The sequence below is a fragment of the Eretmochelys imbricata genome, chromosome 6 (assembly GCF_965152235.1).
Source record: "Eretmochelys imbricata isolate rEreImb1 chromosome 6, rEreImb1.hap1, whole genome shotgun sequence".
NCBI lineage: Eukaryota > Metazoa > Chordata > Testudines > Cheloniidae > Eretmochelys > Eretmochelys imbricata.
In genome coordinates this window covers 28,913,530-28,941,094 of record NC_135577.1, presented here as the reverse complement: position 1 = coordinate 28,941,094, position 27,565 = coordinate 28,913,530, and the positions used below count along the sequence as shown (strand labels likewise).

Here is a 27,565-nt window from a genome sequence, read left to right as displayed (position 1 = left end):
AGAACTGTGAATGAAGTTTCCAAAGGCAACCTAAGAACCAGATCTGTTCTGGGGAAAGCCGCTGACTGTAGCCATAAAAAGCCAAAAGAAAAGGAGTACTTGTGGCACCTTAGAGACTAACCAATTTATTTGAGCATGAGCTTTCGTGAGCTACAGCGTAGGGAAGGCTTGACATTAATAGGCCCATTTACCCTAGGAAACTAATTACATCCTGCATAAAGACAAAATTACAATGTAATATGCTCAGTGTATCCAAGAATCTAGTGATCAAGAAATCTGACAAATTATTTTAAATAAATTAAGTTGTAGTTAAGCGGCAGAAAAGGAAACAAAACCTGGAAAAACCACAGCTTCAAAGCAAAACAAGGTATTAATATTAAAATATGATCGCCCCTGGAATAAGTTTCTGCTTCTAAGTGTACCCCAAAAGCACTAACCCATTCTGTTCTCCCAAAAAAGGGAAGCAGATGACCTGATTTCCACTACCTTGCATCCTGTGTATTCATTTACCCTCATGCAAGGAATGCAAATTGCTACCAAATCAGAATGGTACTGATTTACACCCAATTTTCATAGAAGAGAACAACCATGAGGGATGAGGCAATGGAGAAACAGGCTCCAAATCTTTTCTATTTCAGAAGCTGGTCAGTAACAGGACAAAAAGTTTGTCATAATCAGACCTGAAACTGTGCATGGCACACTGTTCCTAAAATTCCCCCTGTGGGCCCCATTCTTGTCAGCAAAACGAGGCAAAAAGTCTCATTATAAATATGTTGGGCATACGGATGGAGTCAGCACTGAGTGGAGGGATGGCCTGTCACGGTGCAATCTCAAAATTTGCTTTTCTGAATGGCTGAGTTGCCCTGCTAGATTTTCATACATTGAGGTTGGCTATATGAGCACTTGTGATCACTTTTTTCTTCCCCTTCAGGACAACTGGGGCTCACCTAGTATCCTGTAAGGAGTCTAGGAGGAAAAAAAATTGTATAAATCTTATATAAATTAACGCAAACCAATGACAAATATAAATAAAATGTTTAATACCTGTAATTTATTATATACATATGCAAAACTTATCTGCACTCTGCATGTGCAAAAGTATACACTTTCTTGCCAGCACCCAGAAAACAGTTAAGCTATGTAAGTTTTTACCTGATTTGTCACATTGTGTAAAAAGACACTGTGCACAAATGAAACCCCCAAAGAAAATCAGAGGCTAAAACAGAAAGCATTCAATTACACACTGACAATTCAATATTGCATCACACTCACCAGAATAAATAAAAATCAAGTATATTCATCACAATTTAAACACCAGTCTCTCTCCATATATTTTCTCTCTCTGTTTTGGTCTCCTGCTGTATTGGGAAATATGCTTCAGATACTAATTAAGTTTCAAAATGAAAAAAAAAGTTTTCCTGCACAATTTTGGGGTTTACACAAAAATAATTCCAGACTCCAGTGAGGAGATTTCATATACTTTGAAAGATTTCTACTTTAAAGCACAGGACAGAATTGCACACTAAGGCTTCCTGTGATATGCACCACCCTGACCTCCGGACAGTGCTGTGATGTGTAAGCACAGCTGAATTGTGAATACAAAACATTTTCAAAAAGTTGAATACAAAGTGCCTTTAATTTCTTTTAGTAATACAGGTAAAGAAATAGCTACTGTGACTGTGCAGTTGAAGCCTGACCTGGAAGGGTTTTATGAAAACTAATAATTTCAGACTATCAAGTTGAAAGGATCTGTCATCCGTGATAGCAGAAACAGACTAACCTTTACTTTTTTATACTCCTACATTCATGAATAGATTTTTTACACCCAATTTAGTAAAAAAAAAAAAAAAAGGCACATCTTCAAACACTGAATTAAAAATCTAAAAACCAAAAAAAACCCCAAACGTTTAATTACGATGAACGTCACTGGCTTAACATGTAATCCTTATAAACAGGAATAGGCAGTGTTTTTTTGTTGTTTGTTTTTTACTTGAAAGTCTTTTGAAGAGTCATCAGATATTGACGACATTAACAAAATAAAATTAACTATCTGGTAGAGAGTAAACAGACTTTTGGATATAAAATATTTTTTTAGTACTTTCCTAGCTGATTTACAAGCAGTAAGAATGCAGTAGATGTACAAAGACATGTTAATTAAAATATAGTAACCTGTACAAAGTTTGAAAAATCATTAGTAACCCATACTAGCTATGAGAAAGTATTTCCTGACTGCAAAGATGAATTAAATTTCTATATGAAATATCAAAAAAAATTTAATTATTATTTTATGAGGAAACAAATACAGCACAAGGTGTACTGTGTTTGAGGAAGGTTGGCAATGGAGATGATATTCCAGTTATATTGTATAAGACAAATGACAACACAGTGCTTTCAAGATTAAAGAGTTGAACTAATCTTGTAATAGTGGTTAATTACAGCATATCTCTGCCAAGTACATAAGTAAAAAAAGGATAATCAGGGCTTTATTTCGTCTATTTTTATCTGAAATGCAGATTTAGCTCTAAACTGAATATTTTAGGAGTGTCATTTTCTAATATACACTTTTGAAAATGTCAGTGGATCAAACAGTGAATACGTTTTTCATTTCCGAAGTTTTTTTCAACATTTCAGATTATTGTTTGGGGCTAATATATAATTTGGGCTGACAAAGACCTAGAGGTTCAATTCAGTTTAAAAAAATGAACAGCAACTTGGTCATAGTCCCAACATTCAGTCATTGTCTTGAGTGGATAATTCTAGAAACTACAGCAAACAATTCAGTTGGTCCCATTAAGCAGAGCAAACATACAATGACATGTAAATAATCAACCAATCAGGTTACAGTATCTTGCATCATCTCAAATATATATATATGTATATTGAGCAGGTACAATAGAGATGGACCAATTTTTATGTTATTCAATATACACAGTTTTTAAAAAAATACAGAGGCGCACTGGTAATTACCTTCATTTGGGTATCTGTCAATTACTACTACACAAACCTGTAACAACCATTCAAAGGGTTCATTCATTTTAGCAATGTATTGAAAAGATGGAATGCTACACCACTGCCAAAACAGTTTATAATAGGGACAATGCCCCCTTTTTCCTTACAAGTCAGGTCACCTGCTGCCAATATTGGTCCTTCCACTTTGATGCCAGAATTGGTGTTTCTGGAGGCAGCAATGACATGAAATGCTCTCTGAGAGGCTAAGTTCCCTCCTTCCTTGTGTATCTACTCATTTTGCATGCAATTTCTCTTCCCCCACCTCTTCCTTATTCCTTGGCCAGTCTCTTCCATTTACCCCCAATAACCTTGTAACACTTTGCCAAATGCTTCTAGCATTAGAGGTTAGCAACAGTTTCAGTATCGAATGGTAGAAGTCCTACTAACGGAGAGCTAATGCTTGAAGCAGAGTAGAGCAGTGATCCAGGCTTTTTGATGAGACCACTCACTGTGGTAGCATGGGGGGATAAAAAGTAATGCATCATTAGATTAGGGCTGTGAACCCAGAGTGCAATCGCTGCAGATTTAGATGAACCCTGTGCGTATTGTTTACATGCTTATTTTCTGAGAGGAAACTTATCTTTGTAGTGCATAGTTTGACATAAAGGTGCAATATGGGCATCAAAATAGAGGGCAGAACTCTCTTGATACTCATTACATTTGAATTTTTGGTTCGCTAAAATTAAATCAGAAGTATTCACTAGTTAAATTCAGGATGACAACTGCAAAGTTATTTGATATCACAGAGGAATTGCAAATGCATCTTGGCTTGATCATAAAAAAAATCTGAAAATTCTGTATTTCACACAACTTAATTCTCATGTACTCTTCCAGACTTTGGAATTGCTTGCATAAATAACTGCTTCATATTTTAAAAACCTGATTTTTAATGCAAGAAAAAACATAAAAGTGTACTGTACACTCAATATGTAAAAACAGATGAAACTGTAAAAACCAATTTTAAAATTTACAGGGCAGAAAAAAATTCCTTAGCATTTGCTTGAGCCAAAAAGCACTAGTTATATACAAACGCTGCAAATTCCTATTTTCCAGGAAAAAGGTTTATTATTTGTGTTTTACTGAAATCGGTTGGCAAGGGCATTCCAGACATAAAAAACGCCAGTGTAATCTTGGTCACACTGGTAAATGCAAGGTATAATGAAAGACAAGCATTTTTTTAGAAATCGAAGGTTCTTCTGTTTAATTACTATTTTTGTTAAGACACAAGGTTCTCAAATCAGAAAAACATCATTTTATTGCTTTAAACAATGGCTGAAATTTACAACCAAGCTATTTTGAACAGAAGATGATATTTCAATATTTTGAGGGATCCTAACTCAGGAGATTTAAGACACAAAGCAGTACTTTTCTCTCTCAAAAATAACTAAGGAACATAAATGGCATTCATCTTCTTTTTTTTCCACATGTCAAATGAAGAATGCAAGTCTGATTTACTGGTGTATGGGCCCACATAAATCTTGCAAGCCAGTGCATAGTTAGTCAATATTTCTGCTGGCATTTTGAACTAATTTAGTCAATGGAAACTAATTAATAGCTTTTATTCCAAAAATCTGCATTAGTTTCTTTTTGTAAAAAATTAACCCTGGCAAGTATTAAAAATAAATATTTTAGGGTCAAACTAAAGCCTTGTTTTTCTATGCCCTTTCCTCCCTTTACATATTTTCTTGCTCACCAATAAGCAAATAAAAACTAAAGTTGTACTATATGAGGAGCTGAAATATGGAGGCAAAGGGGTGACCAGGATAGTAGAAAAACAGAACAAAACCACTATAAATCAGTTAACGTGTCCTCAGCTTCTTTGCCTGCCTCTTACGTTTCAATTCCTCCTCTTCACGTCTCAGCTCTTCTAGGTCCTCTTGGACACCAAGTCTCAAACTGCCAAATAAGAGAAGATATCAAATCCTTTACACTACTATACCCAGGAGACATTAACGTGTACAACTCCTGCTCTCCTTTTCATGTAGAAAAAGTAACTAACCCAAATTTAGAGTTTAAATTAAAGTAATAAATACACCAAGTATTCAAATATTTGAAGTTTGGCTTAAGACATTATTTTTCTTTTTAAATGAAAGCTGCAAGGTACCCAGAAGTTTAGGTTTGTTGGGTTACAAAGATCTCTCTCCACTTCAAGGATGCACAACAAGCCTAGGATATTTGGTTAAAAGCATTTTGCGGTAGAGAGAAAGATATTTTGCGCAGGTGCTTTACAATTAATACCACTCTTTCCTTAGACTTTTAAGGGGAGCATCTAAAACCTTCAAAAACAGGTTTTTCAATTAAACAGGGAGCCAGGTGATCAACACTGAAAAACCCTCATTTCAGGGTCCCAATCACACAACCTGGTGAACAGCAACTGCTGTGTAGCATTCAAGTAATTGATTGGACAGTTGGTCCCCATAACTCCATATTGCAGGCTGACTAACTTTGTGAGAAGATTTCAGAGTAACAGCTGTGTTAATCTGTATTCGCAAAAAGAAAAGGAGTACTTGTGGCACCTTAGAGACTAACCAATTTATTTGAGCATAAGCTTTCGTGAGCTACAGCTCAAGTAGCTGTACCTGGGGAAGCAATCAAGACCTACTGGCCAACCTTGGGGTGAGAAGCTGCAAGTATGCAATACATAACACACCTTTTAAAGGACAATGTAAAGGCCCAATAATGGAAACAGGAAACTTCTGTAAATGTCTCTATATTTGAGTCCTGGTACTCAGTAGCTGGGGTAAAACACTGAGTAGATTTTATAACTGCACCACATTCCTCTTCAAACCATGCAGAAAATAAAAATCTACTACAGACTGTTGGTCTGTGTCATATTGCCATTGAAGAGAGGCCCCAGATATGCATGACTGAAATTCAAAAATCTGCTTTATTTTTCACTATTTTATTATTACTATACTTGCATTTCTGTGTCTGGACACTGTTTATATATGCATTTACTGGTCAATTCCTTTTTCCAGCTCTCAAGAATTAGCAAAATTCTACAATATTTAAGTGATAAACCACAAGGTTTGTTAACGTTTTTTGACTGGAATTATAAGACACTTAGGGAAGATATTTGGCCTTAAGTTGTATGTAAGCCTGTTTTCACAAAGCTTATATTTAGGACCAGATTTCACCCGACAAATGTCCATTTTAACTCAGCTGCATGACTTAAAGATTCTAGTACAGTAGTAAGGAGAAGAAAATTCTTGCTACCAAAACTTAAATCTAATTCATACCTCCTGGCTTCCTCTTTCTGTTGCTCTTTCCAGCTGCTCTCCATGTAACGTAAGGCATAATCACTTTCATCTTTATATCTGAAAGCAAATACTTATATTTAATCCAATATAATGAGAAACAAAAATTAGAGCTAGTCAATACTAATATATATGGCTGAATTATGAATAGGCATGTTTTTTTAAAAAGATTAGCCTGATATATACCCAATTACATTTCTCCAAAAATTAAAATCAAGTTTTAACCCACTGAATAATAAACATACTTTAACTTACTTAATCGAGTATTTGTTAACCCATGTTCAATAGTGAATTACAGAAAGCGTGTCCTGTCCTATGCAGCACATCTGACACTTGACATGGCCCATTCCATTTAGTTTCTGTTGCAGTGCTAACTATATCAGACCTGCTGTTGAAGGTCCAGGTGTCCGTAACAGCATAATATGGAAAAGACTGAAATCCTTCCTAGTATTCTTCATTAAAAACTAACAAACGTATCCATATGATTTAGTCTTTGAGCCACAAGACCAACATAGTAAAAGAAAAGCACTTGACAGTATGCCAGGTTTTTTTAGTCTCTTATTTGAATAGTTTTGCTCTTTTTCTTACCTAGGACTTTGTACTGTTTAGTTGCCCACCTTCCTTCTCATCCACCAAAAAAAGACAAATGGAAGTCAAGTAGAAACCAAGTAGGCAACTGCTTCCTCCTTCACACAATTCAACAGTTTGAGGGGGTTCACCTCTTGTGGTTGAATAGTCATGATATTTTAATGACAGCCACACTGATTGGTAAGACAGCTGTGGAAGAACAATTGCAAGCAGAAGAGGATAATACTTCTGCTTCACAAATCTTCAGGTCAAAAGTGTTCGCCTGATACTATTCAAACTAATTAATTCATATGGTGGGTTATGCTTACATGGCAACTCTATTAGGGTTGCCACACTGTGCCAAAGAAAATATTGTTTTATCAAGAAAAACTGAGGTTTTTGAAATATCATTATGTTTAAAAATATACCTTAAGAAAGGAGGCAGAGTACGAAACGAGGAAAATAAAAGGTTTCATTTCTTGGTCAGTGTGTACATATGTTTATTGCTCTATGCAACAAATATATCAGAGGTTTGACCATCTGACAGAACAGTTAACACAAACTGAAGAGCTAGTTACAGAGCTTTACCCTTAGGCAACAAGATACTATAATGTTGAATATAGCATAACTATTTAGAAGAGAGACTTACAGGCTTCCATAGAAGGCATTAAATACCACAGGGCTGGAAATACATATTGTCAGGTATCACATACGGCAACGTGAAGAATTGATAATTTCGTCATCTATGTTCTATTACCACAAAATTTTATATCATTCTAGTTTTTAATCAAAACATCATGCAGTACTTCGTCAAACGCCTTACAGAAGTCTGAATATATTATGCAAAACTATTACTTTTATCAACCAAACTTGTAATCTCATGAAAAAAAGAGATATCAAGCCAGTTTGATAGACTCTATTTGCCATAAAGCCGTGTTGATTTGCATTAATTACATTACCCTCCTTTAAGTGTTTATTAATCAAGACCCATATCAGCCACTCCGCTATCTTGCCTGGGACCCACATCAGGCTGCCAGGCCTATAATTACCCAGGACATCCCACTTATCCTTTTTAAAACTTGACACATCATCAACTTTCTCCTCATCTTCCGGACCTTCACCAAAGCCCCAAGACTTATTGAAAATCAACATTAATAATCCAGTGATCTCCTCAGCCAGCTTTTTTAAAGTCTTGGATGGCAGTTATCTGGACCTGCTGATTTAATAACGTTTAACTTTAGTAGCTTCTGTTTAACACTCTCCAAAAATACTTGTGGAATGGAAAGCACGTAATCACTATGTGATTAGACTATAACATCTGTTTTACCCCCAAATACAGAACAGGAATATTTTTTGAACTCTTCTGTCTTTTCTGATTATTGATAATTCTACCATTTCCATCTAGTATTAAACCAATAACATTGTCAGGGGATTCTTTTTGTTTCCAACATATTTTTAAAAGTCCTTCTTATTGTCCTTAATTCTGCTGGCTATAGATTTTTCCTTGTGTCCTTTTACTTCCATTATCAATTTTCTCAAAAAGAAAAGGAGTACTTGTGGCACCTTAGAGACTAACCAATTTATTTGAGCATAAGCTTTCATGAGCTACAGCTCACTTCATCAGATGCACGAAAGCTTATGCTCAAATAAATTGGTTAGTCTCTAAGGTGCCACAAGTACTCCTTTTCTTTTTGCGAATACAGACTAACACGGCTGCTACTCTGAAACCTATCAATTTTCTACAATTCCTAACTTTCAATTTATATTCATCACTGTCAACATCTCCTTTCTTCCATTTGTTATATTTTTTTTTTTTATTGTTGCCTTCACTTCCCCTCTAAATCAGATTGGTTTTTTTTAACCAGCATGACCTTCCACCTCAGTTGTTGAATTGTGGACATTGGAGCATTTAGTAAGATGTTTTTAAATGATCCTCAATTATCATTCACATTTTTTCTGATTAAATTCTTCCTTCCAGCTGATTTGGCTCATAATTGTTTTCAGCTTTGTAAAGTTGGCTCTGTTAAAGCATCAAGTATATATATGGATATAAGTGTATATATATATATATATACACACACACACACACTCTACTGGTTGGACTTTCTTCTGCTTGCACATTATAAATGTGATCAAGTCATGATCACTTGTAACTAAGCTACCATTAATTTTTAGTTCTGTGATCAGTTCTTGCCTGTTAGAACAAGGTCTAATAAAGAATTCCCCTATGTTGGGTGCAACACTAAGTGTTTAACAATTTACAGTTTCAGAAGAAAAGAGCTGGTCAAACAAAATTAATGTAGGACATGAAAATATTGTTACATCTTAATTTCTCTTACTTATTCCGATCATAGCCAAATATTTCTCGAATATGTTTTGATATTTCTTCCTGGGGTTGCCCTTCATCATCAATGAAATCATCCATTTCAGAATCATATTCCTCATCATCTTCTATTTGTCTTTTATAACTTATAGGTGGAAGAGAAGGCCTTGGAAGACCTAAAGAGAAAGAGTAAAAATATTTACGACTTCTGTAACTCATGTGTTACAAAATAATCTTCACTACTGAAATGATTTTTATTATTTTTCTATTTATGCTTTTCCCCATTACTTCTCTCCCCTCTTCTTCTTCTTGATAAATAAATGATTTCACTGGACTCTGTGCAGATATATCTATTATTTGAGGTACAATTTGCAGCTCTGGGCTGCAAGATTGAGTTTTTAAAAAAACCCCACTGATTTGGACATTCCAAGAGTCTCAGCAAGAGGAAATATTTCCTCTAAGCTACATGTACAAGACAAGTTTCCCATCGTTACAGTCAACTGCATCCCAGAGGAACTGCCAGAACGAAAGGTAAATTTATGCCTGCATACTTGCTCAACCATGGAATTTCAAATACACTGGTTTGCAAAAGTGCTATCTCATTTACAACTGCAAAGATTTTTTTTAAAACTTCACTTCCCCATGCCAACAAGGTGGAGTAAATCCAGACAACACTTACTAAGCATACTTCACAGGTTTGTTGTGGGGCCTAATGTTTATGAAGTACTTTGAGATCTTTGAACAGAAGGCACTATTAAAATTTAATTAATTCTTCACTATTTTAAATGACACCTGGCCTCAGGAATCCTTCATTTCTTTCCCCTTTGGCCACTCACCCACCTACCCTTAAAAAGTAGCTTGTGGTTATAAAAGTTACCTGAAAAGACCTAATTACATTTTTTTGGCTAGTTGGACTCCTCTCTCCTTCCTTTCTATTTATTAATTTTGTTCTTTTTCACTGGAAAAGACCTCACCTATCTGAGGATCTTATTTTCTTGGGTGTAAGTGTCAGGTGAAGAGGAAAGAAATATTGCAATGAGCAGCAAGGGGAGAGAAAAAGTCATATTGCTATTTAGTGGCACTCTTCAGAATGCCATTCTGGCTATCAGATACACTTAGAAAAATCTATCTACAACCTCACTTGCAATTCTGATCAACTTCAACCTCAGAAGTGTGGAACAAGTAATGCATGAAACTTATTTATAACACAAAACATTATTTGCTGAAAACAGCATACCTTGTGGATGAAACACTGGTCTATGCCCTGGAGGAGGTCTCGTTCCATTCATTTGTGCATTACTTGGTCTGGAGACTAGATTTTTAGATGAAATTGTTTCTGATACAACAGTGCACTTAGGTTTTGGAGGTACAACTGAGCCACTGCCTGGTCGCCCAGGTCCCATGCTTGAATTCACTGATTTTCCAGGTCCTGTACCCACACTGCTCCCCAGCCGCCCAGGCCCGCCCGTCCCGGCATTGCTCCCCGGCTGCCCGGGCCCGCCCGTCCCCGCGCTGCTCCCCGGCCTGCCCGTCCCCACACTGCTCCCCGGCCGCCCTGGCCCGCCTTTTCCCGCATTGCTGGGCAGCCGCCCAGGCCCGCCTGTTCCCGCATTGCTGGACAGCCGCCCAGGCCCGCCTGTTCCCGCACTGCTCCCCGGCCTGCCTAATCCCGCACTGCTCCCTGGCCGCCCGTGCCCGCCTGTGCCTGCACTGCTCCCCGGCCGCCCGGGCCCGCCCGTGCCCGCCCTGCTCCCCGGCCTGCCCATCCCCACACTGCTCCCCAGCCGCCCAGGCCCGCCCGTTCCCGCACTGCTCCCCGGCCGCCCGGGCCCGCCCGTTCCTGCACTGCTGGGCAGCTGCCCGGGCCTGCCCGTTCCTGCACTGCTCCCCGGCCACCCAGGACCACCCGTCCCTGCACTGCTGGGCAGCCTGCCCATCCCTGCACTGCTCCCCGGCCGCCCGGTCCCGCCCATCCCCGGCCTCCCAGAGCTGGAATTTTTAACAATTTCATGCTGAGGGGGTGCTGCACTACCCAGTTTTGTATGGACAGAAGTAGATTTTTTCAGACTAAGTTCTTTAGCAGACTGTAGTTTCTGAGCCCCATTAGCAGGTGCTTTTGAGCTTGGTGTATGAGAGCTTGACCCAAATTTTCCTACTCCATTGACTGAAGATTTACTATGGATGCCACTCGATGACCTTTTTAAAGATCCATTTTGTGTAACTTTTGCTTTTTCCACTTGACTGGATTTGGAGGAAGATGATGACCTTGCATGTTTGTTGCTAAACACAGGCCCACTGGATTTCTTATCAGCGCCACACTGAGAGGGGAAGCTGCCTTTTGAAGAGGAATGTTTATCCACTGAGTTTTTACTGAGTTTTGCGTTTATAAACTCTTTATGAGAAAACACTTTATTTGAAGAACTTGATGCAGTTACATTCTTAATCTCTTTTTCAGGTTTTTTTTTCTCTTTTTGGGTTTCCCCTTTTTTGTTTTTCCGGTCCAAAAATTCTCTCTCTCTCAATTCTTCTGCTGTTCTTGGCCTTTCTTCTGTCTTTTTCACTACTTTTATTTCTACTGGTTCATACTGTTTTTTTTCAGCGAGCCTCAGAAGATCTACAAAGTTCATAGGGGTAGGAGCACTTTTGGGAAGTGCCTTTGGTTTCACTGCAGCTTTGGATGGTTTCTCTTCATATTCTTCTGGTTCATGCTCAGATTCAGTCTGACTGTATTCAAATCGCTCTGCCTCATCTTCTGTCATATATTCTGCATCTGTGCATCGATCAACACTTTCACAAGTCTGCCTCTTTTTAGGCTTCTCTTCAACAGGAATGCCATTATAGCCATAAAAGTTGTCCTTAGTCCGTGAAGCCATAGCTCTTGCTTTTCGGTCATGTTTCAGTTCAATACGCTTAGCTAGAAGTTCCTCCTTCTTCCTTTTTGCCTCTAGTTCTGTAAAAGAATATCAGGAAAAGATTTTTCAGTCACGTCTAATCTAAATTTCTGGAGATAAAGAATTCCAGAGGGGTTAAGTAAATATTATGAAGAACATGGCTACAGTTCAGTCTGCATAACAACAACTATAGGGAACATACACACAACTTAAAAACACCAACAGTCTGAATAAAGTCTATAGCCAAAAGATTTAAAATTAATCCAGATGGGGTTAGCGTACCTAATTTTTAAAGGCACAATGTTCTGACGTAAAGACAGGAATCCTGGCTTTTTGTCACTTTCAGACACTGTTAAATACAGTTTTTTCAATATTAAAAACTGTACAAAAGTTCAGAAAAATTCCTTGTGCCCTCTCCTGGTTCATGCTATTAGTCCATTCTTGCTGCTTTGACAACGAGTGCAGAAGTGCTGTTGAGCAAACATTTGGATTCACAAAGGAGAACATGCGCAGCCCTGCTCTACAGTGGTTCTGACTCTGCAGGAATTATGAAAGGACATTCCAAAGCGTGGGGATCTATAACAATAATATTCAAGGGCACGTAAGGAGTAGGGTAAAAATGTCCCAAACAGAGTCACTGAAGAAGTTGTTCTCCAGTAGGGAATACTCTGAACAACTTTAACAGGTACCTTTTCCCCTATTTTCTTCTTCTTTCCGTCTCAGAAAAGCTTGCACTGCTGCAGAATGGACACCTTTGACTTTTGGATCTTTTTTGGGAGGGCCTACTGCCAAACTGTATCTTTTCTGCAAAGAGAAAGCAAATTGATCAGAAGAAAACAAAGGTCTTAATATTTATAGCTGTTTTTACTAAGTGGGAAAATCACAGTCAATGAGAAGTTTAGGCTATCTACACTACGGACTTTATAGCAGCACAGCTGTACACTGCACCTGCGCAGCTGTGAAGTCTCCTGTGCAGCCTCTCTATGCCAGCAGGAGAGAGCTCTTCTGCCGGCATAATTAAACCACCCCAATGAACGGCGGTAGCTATGTCGGCAGCAGACGCTCTCCTGCCAACATCGCGCAGGTCACACTGGTGCTTTTGTCGATGAAATTTATGTCAGTCAGGGGTGTGTTTTTTCAGACCCCTGACCAACAAAAGTTTTGCTGACAAAAGTGCTAGTGTAGACAAAGCCTCAGTAACAGGGATTTATCTGGCTTTAAATAGGTTAACAATGAAAGGCAATATTCATTAAGCAACAGACTTTAACAAGAAATGAGGCGGCTCTGCATTGCACAGGAACAGGCCCTATGTACAAAAGTCATAGCAAAGGAGCCATTCTGGGCATAAAAAGGACAAGGAACCAGAAAGGAGGAAATGGACCCAAAGAGAGGACAGAAGAGAATCAGAAGGGATGAAGAGGAAAAGGAGGGGAGATTGAAAACGTGTGCAATAGCCACACCAGTGGTCTAGTAGAAACAGCCATTAGAATGGACCCAAATGCAGCTCTACACTCCCCGGCCCAGTAGGGGAAAGGAGTACCACAAACATCACACGAGCCTTTGTCTGGAGAGTGAGGTAATACACCTCACTCTTGCATGACTCCCCCCTTTGCAGATGGGAAGAGTTTACAGGCTTCATCCAGCCTTCCTTGTCTGCCTGCATTCAAACTAGAATCAATATAACTACATTGGCTCTATTTTATATGATTAGTTATTTTTGATGCAAATCTGTGTGTGAACCCTAATGTCAGATTAAGCATAATTTCTTTGGATGTAATTTAATTTGGTAAAAAAAATCAATTTACATTACATCCAAATAGGATACTCTTAATCCAAAATATGTGTCCACACAAAGATTTCCTCTGACATAATTAAAGGTGTGAAACTGATGTAGTTATTTCAGTTCCAGTATGACAGCAGTCAAGCCCTTTGACTTAAGTGGTTACTATCACACAGAACTTTCAAGGAGTGGAAGAAGTAAAAAGGAGAGAATTGGCGACTACTGGAATTTCTTCCCTCATACAAAAGAGGCTTCAAACTAAAAAGGGTTAGAGAAGGAAGCAAAGGTGACAATGGATAAGATAATGTAAATAGAGGAAATTAGTTAAATCCAAAAGCAGCTGGGAGAACCAAAGGAAGGTAATTTTAGAACATGTATATCTTCCTTTCTGCTAATAAGCAAAAGCCTTTAGCTAATTGGACAGCTAGGTGAAACAAAATTGCTCTAAAATTTTGAGATTCCTCCCCATTTGAAAGAATTGCCTGGGGAAATGAGCTGAAATTCTGCCATATATGAAACCATAAGTATTCCTACAGCTGGTAGTGTGCTGAAACACACCATCACTGGTTAGTCTCATTCATCAAACATCATGACCAAGACACTTAATTTAAGAAATAATTTTACTGGATAACATCTGGAAAAAGAAATCTATGCCCAAATACCTTGGAGGTAGAAAAATTGGTTAGCAGTGTAATTTTACACATACTTAAGTATATGTCCAACTGGAGTTTTTCAGCTCTAATTTCTGATGAAGACTGCCACATACCAACACAAATGCTTTGCGTGTTTTATATAAAAATACAAGCTTGTGTTAAAACAAATATGTATATACTAAGCTTCAAGGTTCAGAAGATCATTTCTACTAAGCACTAAGCCAAAACTGGTTCTTAGAACACCAGCTGCAAGGCTCCTGTAGCAGCTGTTTAAGAGTTGCCTTTTAGTAATTCCTGAAATTGCTAAAGCAAAACTAAAAAAACCACAATCTCATTTCAGTAGCAAAACTTGACATTCAGCATCAAGTTAAAGAGCTTTCCAGAACCTGAATGTATCTACTGATAGATATGTCTACACATAAAACGTATCTTCACAATCTGAGGACTTCTTGCAAACCCCTTACTCCTTTGAGTAGTTAACTCACACAAACAACAATCCTTTGCACTTGCAATTGAAATCCATGGGACTAATCATATTAGTAAGGACAACTAGAGAGAGTAAAGATTTCCAGGGTTCATTCGAAAGGCACCAATAGCAGTTTTGTTAGTTGTTCAACTTTGCTATTAGGTACAAAATAAACTGTCTGGGGAACTAAACAGTTCAGGGGATCTGCATTGGGATACGAAGTTTTTCACATCTGGGTTTTTGGTTGAAATCCAGCCCATGTTTGTAGTGGGTGAAAATATTGCCATATAACAATTCTTCAGAGGTCTATGGGAAATGAGTTGGCACCTTCAGTCCACTGCTTATTGGACAGATATTTATACATCATCAAGACTGATCTTTCTGTTGACAGTTTCAGACGTTAGACCTAAAACTGAAAAGACAAAGACTGAACTACCCTCTCGTTCTTAGAGGCAATCCTTCCAGAACAAGGTGGACGCACCCTGGTGAGCACTTTAGAGAACCCTGCACTGCTACTACCGGGTTATAGTCTTGCTCTGTGGATGATTTCATTCCTAAAGCTGATAACACATTTCACCAACAGAAAATTTACATTTGAAAATTTATCATTCAATTTCTACAACTGATTTTAAAAAATGAATGTACAAAAAGGAAATTTTGTTTAAGAGTTTTGTACAGGAGGACCTCTTGGAAAAAAATGCTTCACATATAGCAGGGCGAAATGCAGAATGATCCATCACATTAGAAAGGCTTATAAAGAAATTAAGCATTAGAGAAGCATTTTTGAGCACTGTATTATAATACAACAAAATACACTGCTTTCTGGTGAATAAGCAGCTCTACAAGCAACCCCTCTCAACACCATTTGTGTGTGAACTTGTAACAAGAGTAAACAGTAATATTTTTTATAATTAGTCTTTCCCAGTCAAGGAAGCTTTCTAAATGTCATTTCTATCTGATCTTGAAGATGCAGCTACAAAACACTGCTCAAATTATTTACAGTATTTCTCATGTTACGAATCACTAGTTCTGTTCCAAAAAGTATTTTCTTCAAACTGTTTGTAAGCATCATTAAATGAATAACCAGAACAGGTTTATAAGTTTAGCTCTGTTTAAAAAATGAATGGTTGGTCAGAAGCACAAAGCTGTTCCAGAACCATCATTCAATGATTAGTCTAAACTGTGAGCTACTCCAACATCAGTTTCCTGGAATGACAGACAAGATAAGCATGAACATTTTACTTTTTAATCTAGTAAGCAGCATTTACACCAATCAAGTTTCACACAGTTATCAGAAAGTTTGTCAAAGGAATGGAGAAACAGCCTTTAGAAAAGAGCAGGTCAAGCTATTCTGGAACCGTGTGCTTCTCAAACTGTAAACACCGATTATCTCTCAGGGTAGCAACTGATAGCAGCTCCATGGCTAAATATTGCTAAAATGTACCACATTGGCTTTGCTTTCTCACAAAATATAAGATACGTTATCAAGGCTCATCCTCTGGGCATTCAAAGCGCCTGTTCTCAATTGTACACTGTGCCCCTTAAAATATTGAAAAATTATTCATCCCATCAATGAGCTCTATTGGTAGAAGATATTCGCTCCCCCACCATCCTCCTCCATGCTCAGAGGATGCTCATTTTTACCTCATCCTTCCTGAATTCTGCCCACAGCCAACCAACCCCTACCAGCCACAAGCAAGCTGGATGTGGATCCCTCTGAAATTAGCTTACTGTGCCCCAGAATGAAGTGGAGGAGCTGTTTGAGGACTAAGTGTTTTCAGACCTTGTTTGTCCATGAATGAGACTGCACTGGAGTCCCACAGTTAAGCACTCTACATAGCATTCTGAGCTACAACTAGACCATCAAACCAGCAGAATTTTCTCTATGCTGGAAAAAACCCAGTGATTAATTTAAAAAGCTAAAGATCTGGGATCTACTGGGCTTAACCTGGTGGATGACAAGTAATAAATGTTAGACTACCATATGGGTGATTTCGGTGCAAATATTAAAATGCCTTGGCTAGCAGGAGCTAGAAGCGTCAAAGTTGCAGCTCATAAATATGGCTGCTTAATGTATGGCCAAAACTTTTTTTGGTTTTAAATTTCCTTCGTAACATAGCACCTTTTCTCTACAAAAGAAACTATAAGATCTTGATTCAGGGACAGGTCTTCTGGTGCTCATACTAAAGAGTCAGGTAGTTCAGGCTGAAAATTTAGCTTTAGTATAGTTATTACAAAATCCAATATTAATAGAAATGTTTCATAACTTGAAAAAATTAGAATGAATGGTTTGTTTCTTTTTAACCATTCCCTTGCACTGTCTCCAACTCAACAATGGCATTCTGAAACCAGAAAAAGTCTATTTTGGCTGAACAAGATGAATGAAATGCAAAAGATAAACAAGGTAGAAGAAGAGAGAAAAAATTCAAAAATTACTCCTAGTTATTAATTTAAGGTGTTAGTAGCACAAGTTTATTAATTTTTAAAAATAGTTGTAATCTCTCAACTATAATCTCAAAAAACATGAAGGATAAAATACAATTCGAATAGCTAAAAAACAATTTTTAAAACTGAAAAAAACAAAAGCAATTTGAGCACCACTCAAACCAATAAGGTAAACCAGTGGCTCTCAACCTTTCCAGACTACTGTATCTCTTCCAGGAGTCTGATTTGTTTTGCGAACTCCCAAGTTTCACCTCACTTAAAATCTACTTGTTTACAAAATCAGAAATAAAAATACAAAAGTGACAGCATACTATTACTGAAAAACTGCTCTCTTTCTAATTTTTACCATATAATTATAAAATAAATCAACTGGAATATAAATATTGTACTTACATTTCAGTGTATAGTATACAGAGCAGTATAAACAAGTCATTGTCTGCATGAAATTTTAGTTTGTACTGACTTTGCTAGTGTTTTTTTTATGTAGCCTGTTGTAAAACTAGACAAATATCTAGATCAGTGGTTTTCAAACCGTGGGTTGAGACCCAGAACTGGATCGCAGAACGGAAGGGACTGGGTCGCAGTGGCTCTGGTCAGCATTGCTGACCAGGCTATTAAAAGTCTGGTTGGCGGAGCTGCCCAGCTAAGGCAGGCTAGTCCCTACCTGCTCCGACACTGCGCTGTGCCCCGGAAGCAGCCAGCAGCAGATCCGGCTCCTAAGCGTGGGGGAGGAGACGGGGTGCCCAAGGGACTCCATGCACTACCTCCGCCCCAAGCACCGGCTCCGCACTCCCACTGGCCGGGAACTGGCCAATCGGAGTGGAGCTGGGGGGGAGCAGTGCCTGCGGGCAAGAGGTAAGGAGAGCCCTGCAGCCCCCCTGCCCAGGAGAAGGACCTGCTGCTGGCCGCTTCCAGAGCACAGTGCAGTCACTGGACAGACAGGAAGCCTGCCTTAGCACCCCCGCTGCGCCACTGACCAGGAGCCGCTGGAGGTAAGCCCACGCCCCCATCCTCTGCCCTGAGCTCCCTGCAAACCCGGTGCACCTTCCTGCATCCCAAACCCCTCATTCCTGGCTCCATCCCAGAGCCTGCATCCCCAGGGCAGAGCGGTGACCCCCTACTGCACCCCAATCCCCTGCCACAGTCCTGAGCCCCCCCTCAAACCTAGAACCCCCTCCTGCGCCCCAAACTCCTCATCCCCCTCCCACACCCCAACCTCCTGCCCCAGCCCAGGGCCCCCTTCCCACACCTCAAACCCCTCATTCCCAGCTCTGCTGGATCACGGGCATCAGCAATTTTCTTCAACTGGGTGGCCAGAAAAAAAGTTTAAAAAACACTGATCTAAATGAGTTGATGTACTCCCTGGAAAACCTGTGTGTACCCCCAGGGCTGAGAACCACTGAGGTAAACTATTCAAAAACCTCGAAGTTGATGTTCATTTGGAAAATTTCCTTGACCAGAGTCTTGAATGTCTTTGCTTACAGGGACAACTAAAAAAAAATAATCAGTCTGAACATTTTATACATGTTATTTTCATAAAACTTATTATGGTAGCTAAAAATGATCACAGAAAAAATATTTTCCTGCTTACTCTATCCGTTTGACAACATTTATCAATAGCAAGTTTCACTGTTCCCTCCATATAGTTATTTCCCCTTGATTGTGTTGGTCTTTTACATAGCAAGAGATTAATACAAAAAAATTAAAAGTCAGATCCCTACATACACATTTTTGTCACAGACTCTGCTGGACCCTAGAGCTCAGTTATGAAAGAAAATCAAGCTTAGAGTTTAAAAACAAACAAACAAAAAAAACACCCCTTCAGTCCAGACCAGCATTTTGTACCACATCCTATGGCTTGCCCATTATCATATGGAAGTTGGTCTAATAGAATGGTATATCTAGGCTCTGGTTTATGAGGTAGGACGCAGTTACATGAAACCATGTATGTGTGGAATAACTGCAGATAGGTGTGTCATGTTTTTACTCATCATGTCCAATCTTCATATTTCATATGCAGAAATGACATGCCCAAAGTTTCCACTGCCCATTAGAGGAGGTAATATACATTCCAATGAGCACCAGTAGATCTTTTGAGTCTTCAACTGCTCATAGCCTTTTTCAAGGATACACTTTGGGTTATAAGCTCTGTTGGCTAGATCTGTTCATAGCTGTTCGTGCATTGGTGCTACTTCTCAGCCACAGAAAGAAATTTTATAGGGATGGGGCTTTTATAATGGTGCAATATAAACCATGTTACTGACAGCCGTGTGTCTGCAAATTCCGCCGGAGGCTACTTCTTCAACATTCAATTTGCACTATACCCATTTAGATCCATCAGCATTAGTCCACACGGTTCAATTTACTCACTTACCACATACCTAAGTCTGGTTTACCATAAAATAACATCTCTTCAATTAGTGCAGGTCTGGAGGAAAGTTGTTTCAGTTTTGAGTGACCTCCACGAGATTTAAGTGCTATTCTCTTTCAGGTTTCTAATTGCTGTGTTTTATAAATTCTCTATAATAAGGATTGGCCCTTCATCAGAAGTAGAAGAGATCTCCTTTGTCAGTGGATCTCTAAGGAGTCTGTGAAAAGTTTTCATTACCAGAGAACAATGGTTTTCAACCTGGGGGTTGACAGACTATGTCTAAGATTTCCAAAGCGATCCACACCTCCATTTGAAATTTTTTAGAGGTCCACAAACGAAAAAAGGTTGAAAAGCACTGTCTTATGTGAAAGCATTACAGTTACTGATGAGAGGTTCCTGGCAGCAGCCAGAGCACAGAACTAAATAAAGGGGTGATTTTAGTTGTAACTATTCTCAAAGTGCGTGTTAAAATGTTTGTAATTTTATTTTGCATATTCAATATTTTGCACTTTTGTAGTACCTTCCATCCAAATATCTCAAAGTACTTGATCTCCATTAAGCCAAAGAACACCCCTGTGAAGTAGAGAAGTCTCCATTTATCACAAATGGGGAAATGGAGACAAGAGTTTAATCCTGCACCCACTGAAGTCAATGGTAAAACTCCCATCGATTAATATGGTGCACAATCAAGGTACTAATGCCCAAATCCTGAAATGTATTTAGGTTCCTAAATTCCATTGGCACAGATGGAAGTTAAGCGCCTAAATACTTTCGAGGATCTGGGCCTAAGTGACCTGCCTAAGGTCACACTAGAAACCTGTGCTGGAGCAGAATACTGAATATATAGTACTGAAACCACTGTACAGCATTATATCTACAAGACAGGTAAAAATGTGCTTGCAGCTGCACCACAAGGGGCATATCACTTTTCTGCAGCTCTTATGGAAACTTTTGGCAACATCTGCCTAATAAGCTCATTAGCCAGGTGTATATACTCATGGTTGTATTTACTGATAACTTTACAAGGCGTTTTCTTTAAAAAAAAAAAAAAAAATCCAACATATCCCTTACCTTGTAATGGTAAGGTAATGGGAATACTCTCCGAATTAAACCACTACTTACAACATTTTTTATTATTTCTGAACTTGGTTTTCTATGGGGAAATGAACAGATCTACAATTTTACTGGGACATGATGCAATACTATCATTCCCCATCATCAATGCAAATTCCAAAGGGACACAGCCTCCGTGCAGCTCAAGTTTACCACTCCAATTATCTTTAGCTAAGTCCTTAAGACAGTCTGGCTGGATGTTCAGTCTATGACTCTCTTTGGCAATCTTATTGTGGCACTGAAGCTTTTGATGACTGCCTAATCACCAGCCATGCAGCACCATTAGTGGGCAAACAGGATTTGCAATTTGTTATACTATCACTGTTTTTAACTAAACATATTTTTCTTTTGATAACGACAAATTCAGTGAACTTTCACACAGATAACCTTTTATATAAAAAAGTGATAGAGAACATCACTTTGGCTTCTAGCAAAGGGCAACTCCCTAGAAACTTAATAGGATGAAGCAATTATAAACCTTTTCTACTAAAATCACATTTAAATTCAAACATATATGTAGAACCAATACCAGTTATGCATCCAGAAAAGGATGTTGAATGACTGATCAAATGTTCTGGCTGATGAACCAGAAAGTAGTGTTTTTGTTCCAGTTTCAAGGCAGGCTGCCCACCCAACCTCAGCATTCCAACTCCACCTTAATTGCTCCTCTTAAAACAACAATTTATGGCCCAGATTGGAGCCAAGCTGTCTCTATGCTAGACCCAATTACAGCCCCTCCTCTCTGAATTGTTGCATAGAGTTCAAAAGTCTGGGACTCAGAGGCTCTCATCAGAAGTGGGCAAACTACGCCTGCGGGCCACATCCGGCCCATCAAACCATTTAATCCGGCCCTCAACTCCTGCCAGGGAGCAGTGTCGGGGGTTTGCCCTGCTCCTGTGCTCCAGCCAGGGAGCTGGGTCGGAGGCTTGCCCCGCTCCGCCCGGCTCCCAGGAAGCAGCCAGCATGACCCCCCCCTCCAGCTTCTATGTAGTATGCAGAGGTGTGGCCAGGCAGCTCTGCACACCGTCCCATCCACAGGCACTGCCCCCACAGCTCCCATTGGCCGCAGTTCCCTGCAGGGGTGGCACCTGCAGACAGGGCAGCACACAGAGCTGCCTGGCAGCGCCTCGGAGCTGGAGGGGGGACATGCTTCCGGGAGCTGCTTGTGGTAGGCACCACCTGGAGCCTGCCCGAGTTCCCCCCCCTGGTACCCCAATCCCCTGCCAGAGCCCTGATCCTCCTCCTGCCCTCTGAACCCCTCAATCCCAGCCCAGAGCCCCCTCTTGTACCCCAAGCCCCTCATCCCCAGCCCCACCTTAGAGACCTCACCCCCCCGTGCCTCAACACCCTGCCCCATCCCTGATCCCCCTCACTCTTCTGCACCCAAAACCCCTCATCCCTGGCCCGGCCCCACCCCAGAGCCCTCACCCCACACCCCCCAACCTGGAGCCCCCTCCTAAACCCTGAACTCCTCATTTTTGGCCCCACTGCAGAGCCCGCACCCCCAGCTGGAGCCCTCACCCCCTCCCGCAATTTCATGAGCACTCATGGCCCGCCATACAATTTCCATACCCCGATGTCGCCCCCGGGCCAAAAAGTTTGCCCATCCCTGCTCTAGATTCCATTGGGAAAGCATACAATAATTTTAAGGGAAAACTGCAGCAAGACACTCAAATCGATATTCCAAATACAAGAAGGAGATTGGTAGGGAAACACAGACAGATTCTGAAGTCTGGAAGCCAATGAATGATACATAGATGGGAAAGACTGCAGAGCAAGCTTTCCAGTGCCCTTAAATTGACAGTCTCAAATACCCAGCCCTTCTGCATTCCCTCAGGGACATTAAGCAACCTGTTTTGGTTTTCCAGTTTTAAAAATCTTGTTGCCAATGACTTTATTCCACTCAAAATACTATGTTGCAAGAACATTAAGGTTAAAGCAGCAGAAGTCAGGAAAAGGCTACAGTGAATCTATGACCCTAATGAGCATACACTAAAATACGGTCTAAGTTAAAGACCACATACTAGTTCTAAAAAATTCAAATACACTTTTCTACAAATCAGATGAGTATGCACAGCATCCTGTTGTTTTTTTTCCCATTGTCATAAACTGGAACATTTTGTCCTTTACTGACCAAGACCTATAAGTCTTCATTAACACTCACATACTAAAAACTTATTTATAGTAAATAAGCCTTCCTTGAGTAAAATTCAGGGAATAAGTTACTAAGAAAAAAGCTAATGTAGCTGTGAATTTGTGGCCTTTATATGCCAGGAAGTTTTGCTAATGACTCTGTATGGTACATTTAGCATGAAGTATGATGCGTAAGTATGGTTTATTGTATACCTTTCATACAAATGGCTTTCATAAACTCAGGCATACACAAACATCTTGTATTACTGTGATCTAAGGTTATAGAAAAATGTATTAAATTGCTTACACCATATGTGATCATTAAAGATATTGCAGAGAATACACAGAAGGGGGAGAGTTACCTAGCATATGAAACCATAACTTAATTGACTTTCCATAGTGTGAGTCCTTAGTTGTACAACTTCAACATTCTTGTCACATAATTTCTTAAGGTTTTCTAAAAGAAAAAAATAAAACAAATTGTTCTTAACTGTCCTGCAGGTTTGCAAAGAACTCACAATAGCATGTGTAAATTCTAGAACCTGGAATTATTCTGCTAGACCCCACTAAACCACATTGTCCCTTACATTTGAAGTCAACAGGGGTGCCTTAGATGTCTATCTTCAGAAGCCCACAAGAAATAGCCTCTCCTATGAACCTTAGCAGCTGCACCTAAAAGGCCACACAGCAGAGTTCCCCCTGCACATCTCACTGAGAAAAGCAACCCTACCTAAGCCCCTCCGCACTACAGAGATGGCCTTGCCTACAAGCAGAAGTTGCACTAATTTCACTTGTATCAGTGCAGGGAGACAGGGAAGCCTCAACTCCTGTAAACCTGAAATGCATTTTTTCACTCTACAATTAAGTTAATCATGCAAGTAAATCCTGCTGATCCGGCTTCCTTTGAAGACAATGGCTATGGCTAAACACCTATTAAAAGCAACAGAAGCAGGACTGGGCCCTTGAATAGTATAGACCCTCTGACATGGAACATGAGAGCTGTTTCAACAATGCATCGTAACAACATACAACTATTTAGGATAGGCAGCAAATACAAGTATTCCATTAAAACGGCAGGAGAAAACTGAGTAGACAATGTAATTTTAAAGGTGTAAGACATCTAACTACTACAAGACACAAACAGATCAAGTGTTAGAGATAGAATACAACATACAGGCAAATGAATTACCTGTCAAGACAAAAGTTAAAGGTTCTGTTTTTCCTGCAACTGCTGATTCCTCACTAATACCAAAAACAAATGCCTCCACCCCAAAATTTACACCAAGGTAAGTGAAGATATCAAATGTTACCAGGGAAACAGAACCCCAAAGCTCTGACTGAAGAATGGACAAGACCACTACAGTATTTAGCACCAGTAAATTTCCTTAGCTGGCTGGAGTGATCACTGCTGAAAAAGGAGAAAGAAGTTCCTTGCCCTCTCCAAACAGGTACACTATGTTAGAAGTAATTTCAGCCCCTGCCAGTCCAGGGTAGCAGAGACAGGAGAAGGGAATGCAAACCATCTAACACAGTACTACCACCAGGCCACTTGCCCCCTACCTGCTTTCAGATTTCACCTGTACCCATTAATTGGCTCATTTTATCCATAAATCTACATTAATTCCACATAAAACTGACTTTATTCCGTTTGTTGTAAAAGCGAACAAAGGCTGACATTCATTTTGTTTTAAGAGAAAGAAATTAACCCCAGCACACTGCAGTCCTCCACCGGCCACGGCTGCCGGCTTCATTTGACAGCAATCCAAGCTAGAAAAGCTCTCCGGGGCTGCCTCGGAAGGGCGCTGCTCCCGCACGGGCTTTCTTTCTGCATCGGTGTCCCACGTTGCAAATAAACGTCAACTGTATTTTAAACGCCAGCGAAAAGGAGGATCCAACCCGCACCCCAGTAACTGCGGCTCCCTGCGCAAATTTCACCTGAAGGAGCGTCTCATTTCGGGCAGCTGGGCAGAGCAGGCGGGGGACAAGCCCCCTCCGCTCCCACAGCGCCGTGGCTGGAAAGGCCCCCGCCGCGCGGCTCCCGGGAACGGACTCGGGCTGGCAGGGACATCCAAGGCCCGACCCAGCCCAGCCCCCCTCCCGACTCGCCCCACCGACCAGCTCAGGTCCCCCCAGCTCTCCCGAAAGCCCCCCCCCTCCGCCCGGCCGGCTCTCACCGACACGGCGCTCAGCCCCTGCTGCTCAGACGCCACCATCAGGATCTCCCGGAAATCCATGTCTGCCCGGGGCAGGCTCCGCTCTGCGGCTCCGGCGGCGAGACGGTCCCCAGACCTCCCAGCTGAGGAGGCCTCACTCCAGCTGCACCTCCGCTCCGCCCCGCCCCCCTCCCGACCACTTCCGGCCCCTCTACACTGACGGCTGCGCCGAGCCAACTTCTTATATGACCTCGTATACGTCAGCACCTTCATACGTCACTTCCTGGACAACGTCACATTCCCCCCGTGCCTGGGACACGTGTAATCAACAACACGTGACTTGGGTTCTACCGGCTCCACCCCTTCCCCGCTGCAGGGAGACAGAATCAGGGCTTTAGGCTGCGCCCTTAAGGTGCGGGGAGGGGACGGGATCAGAGCTCTGGCTCCACCCCACAAGGAGCGGGGAGGGTGGGGGAATAAGAGTTACCCACCAGGGTACAGGTAGGTGGAAATCAGCTAAACAGTCTTCCCACCTCCCCACCCCTGCCCTTAGGATGCAAGGGAGGGGTATCAGAGCTACACTCCCTTGTCCAGGATGCAGGGAATTGGGGAATCAGTGGTACCGGCTCCCCGCCCTTCTCAAAAAAATGCAGGGAGGAGAGAATCAGGCCTCTACACCCTCTCTGATGCAGTCTGGGATGGTGGCGGGATTCAGAGCTGCACAAGAAGCCCAAATATTCCTAAACTAATTAAAAATTTAAATTCCAGGTACAAGTTCTAGAACATGCTGCAAACTACTTCCTTCTCAGCCTGGCATCACCAGTCTTGCTAACTTGCAGTTTCATGGCGACTTCTGTGATACTTGGTGTTTTTCTTAAAGCATCAGTTCCTGGAATCGTGATTGTAATGGATTCTCAGTTTTCATTTTTTAAAAAAGTAATTTTTAGCTCCTCTGGTTGCAGAGAAAATGCGACCTCTAAAGACTCAAAAGCCAGACGGTTAATGAAAAGAACCCAATTTTTGTTATCTTTTTAAACTCTCATAATTTTAAGGTGCTCTCATGATTTTAGGGAGGGGGGCTGATTCATGCCTTTTGAATGCTTGCACTGGGCAATACTGCATCACAAAACTTCAAAAGGGCAAACATATACTTCAGGAAAGAGTGTGTGCCATATACTTCCAAACCTCTCCTTCCTCCCCTGTACACACATAAATTGGACTCCTAAAACACTTGATAGCCTAACAGTACTCAGAATTCCATACAGGAGCAAAATCTGTAGCCCAACTCTAATTGCAAACTTCATGACTGGGACAAAATCCCAATAAAAATCCCAGTTCTGCAAAAATTAGGAACTCCCATGAAGACTGTAAGGCAATTTCACTTTGGCTATCAAGATACGAAAAAGGGCACTCAGCGTCTGGTGCTGTGCCAACTAAAGCAGCAGGCACTGTGTGTACCAAAAATGGAAAACCTGATAACACATTCCATTCCCCATAGCAGCAGGTCTGAGCAATGCTCAGCTACAGAACAACAGAGTAAACATCTCAACACAAACTCAAATGATCCTCAAATCAGTGACAAAACCCAAAAAGACAACACAAACTACTGAAAAGAACAAATGAGAGGTAATACTGAGTCCCATCAATACCCTTAACTCTACCATCTCCTTCTCTTTCAACTCATTTGTTCCTACCAGATCCCAGCCCTGGCTTATACCTCAGGTCCACTTCCTCTGGCCTGATTTGCCTCTCAAAGAAAAAAGGAGACCTAGAAGATTTTTTTGTGTATAAGATTGCCCTCTTCTCCTCCAATTCTGTCATCTTTTTCACCAAACAGTCCTATTTCTCCTACCTCAAAATCCCAACACTTGTTTGCCAGTTTTTACTCCCTCCTTAAACTCTCCACCACCACTCACCCTCTCTATCCAGGTTCTTGTTGACTGCAGGAAGATTGGAAAGATCAGACTTTCCCCATTCCTCCTCTCCTCATCCTTTCCTTTCCCACATCCCTTCTTTCCATTCACCAAGTGAGGGGGTGTTTTTTAGGATGGGGGAATAAATTCCTGTTTGTACATACAGGGAAAGCAGTAAGAGGTCAGAGAGAGTTTCAAGGCGAGAGAATTCTGAGGGCAGGGCCAAGGAAGGTGAACAACAGAAGAGTGAGTCAAAGGGGAAAGCGGAGGAATTGAAAGTGGAGAATAGATGACCTGAGGTTAGTCATTTATTCTCCACTTCCAGTTCCTCCATTTTCCCCTCACAGTTCCCTCACCTTGAAACTCTCTCTGTCCTCTTTCTGCTTTCCCTGTATGTATAAACAAGAATTTATTCCTGCATTCTAAAAAAATCCCCTCACCTCATCCATCTCTCTCCTCCCCTTTACTTCTAATCTCAGTGGAAGTCTGGC

The 27,565-nt window shown here is 40.7% G+C and overlaps 1 protein-coding gene across 1 annotated transcript; it reads right to left on the bottom strand.

Moving 5' to 3' along the window:
• Positions 1-1,021: 1,021 nt before the first annotated feature.
• SPTY2D1 (SPT2 chromatin protein domain containing 1) lies at positions 1,022-25,349 on the bottom strand. Its single transcript, XM_077818300.1, has 6 exons — positions 25,183-25,349; positions 12,737-12,851; positions 10,394-12,106; positions 9,173-9,332; positions 6,249-6,326; positions 1,022-4,905 (listed from the first exon to the last, which is right to left on the bottom strand). The coding sequence occupies exons 1-6, from the start codon at positions 25,240-25,242 to the stop codon at positions 4,809-4,811; spliced, it is 2,223 nt and encodes a 740-aa protein (XP_077674426.1). The 5' UTR covers positions 25,243-25,349; the 3' UTR covers positions 1,022-4,808.
• Positions 25,350-27,565: the final 2,216 nt, after the last annotated feature.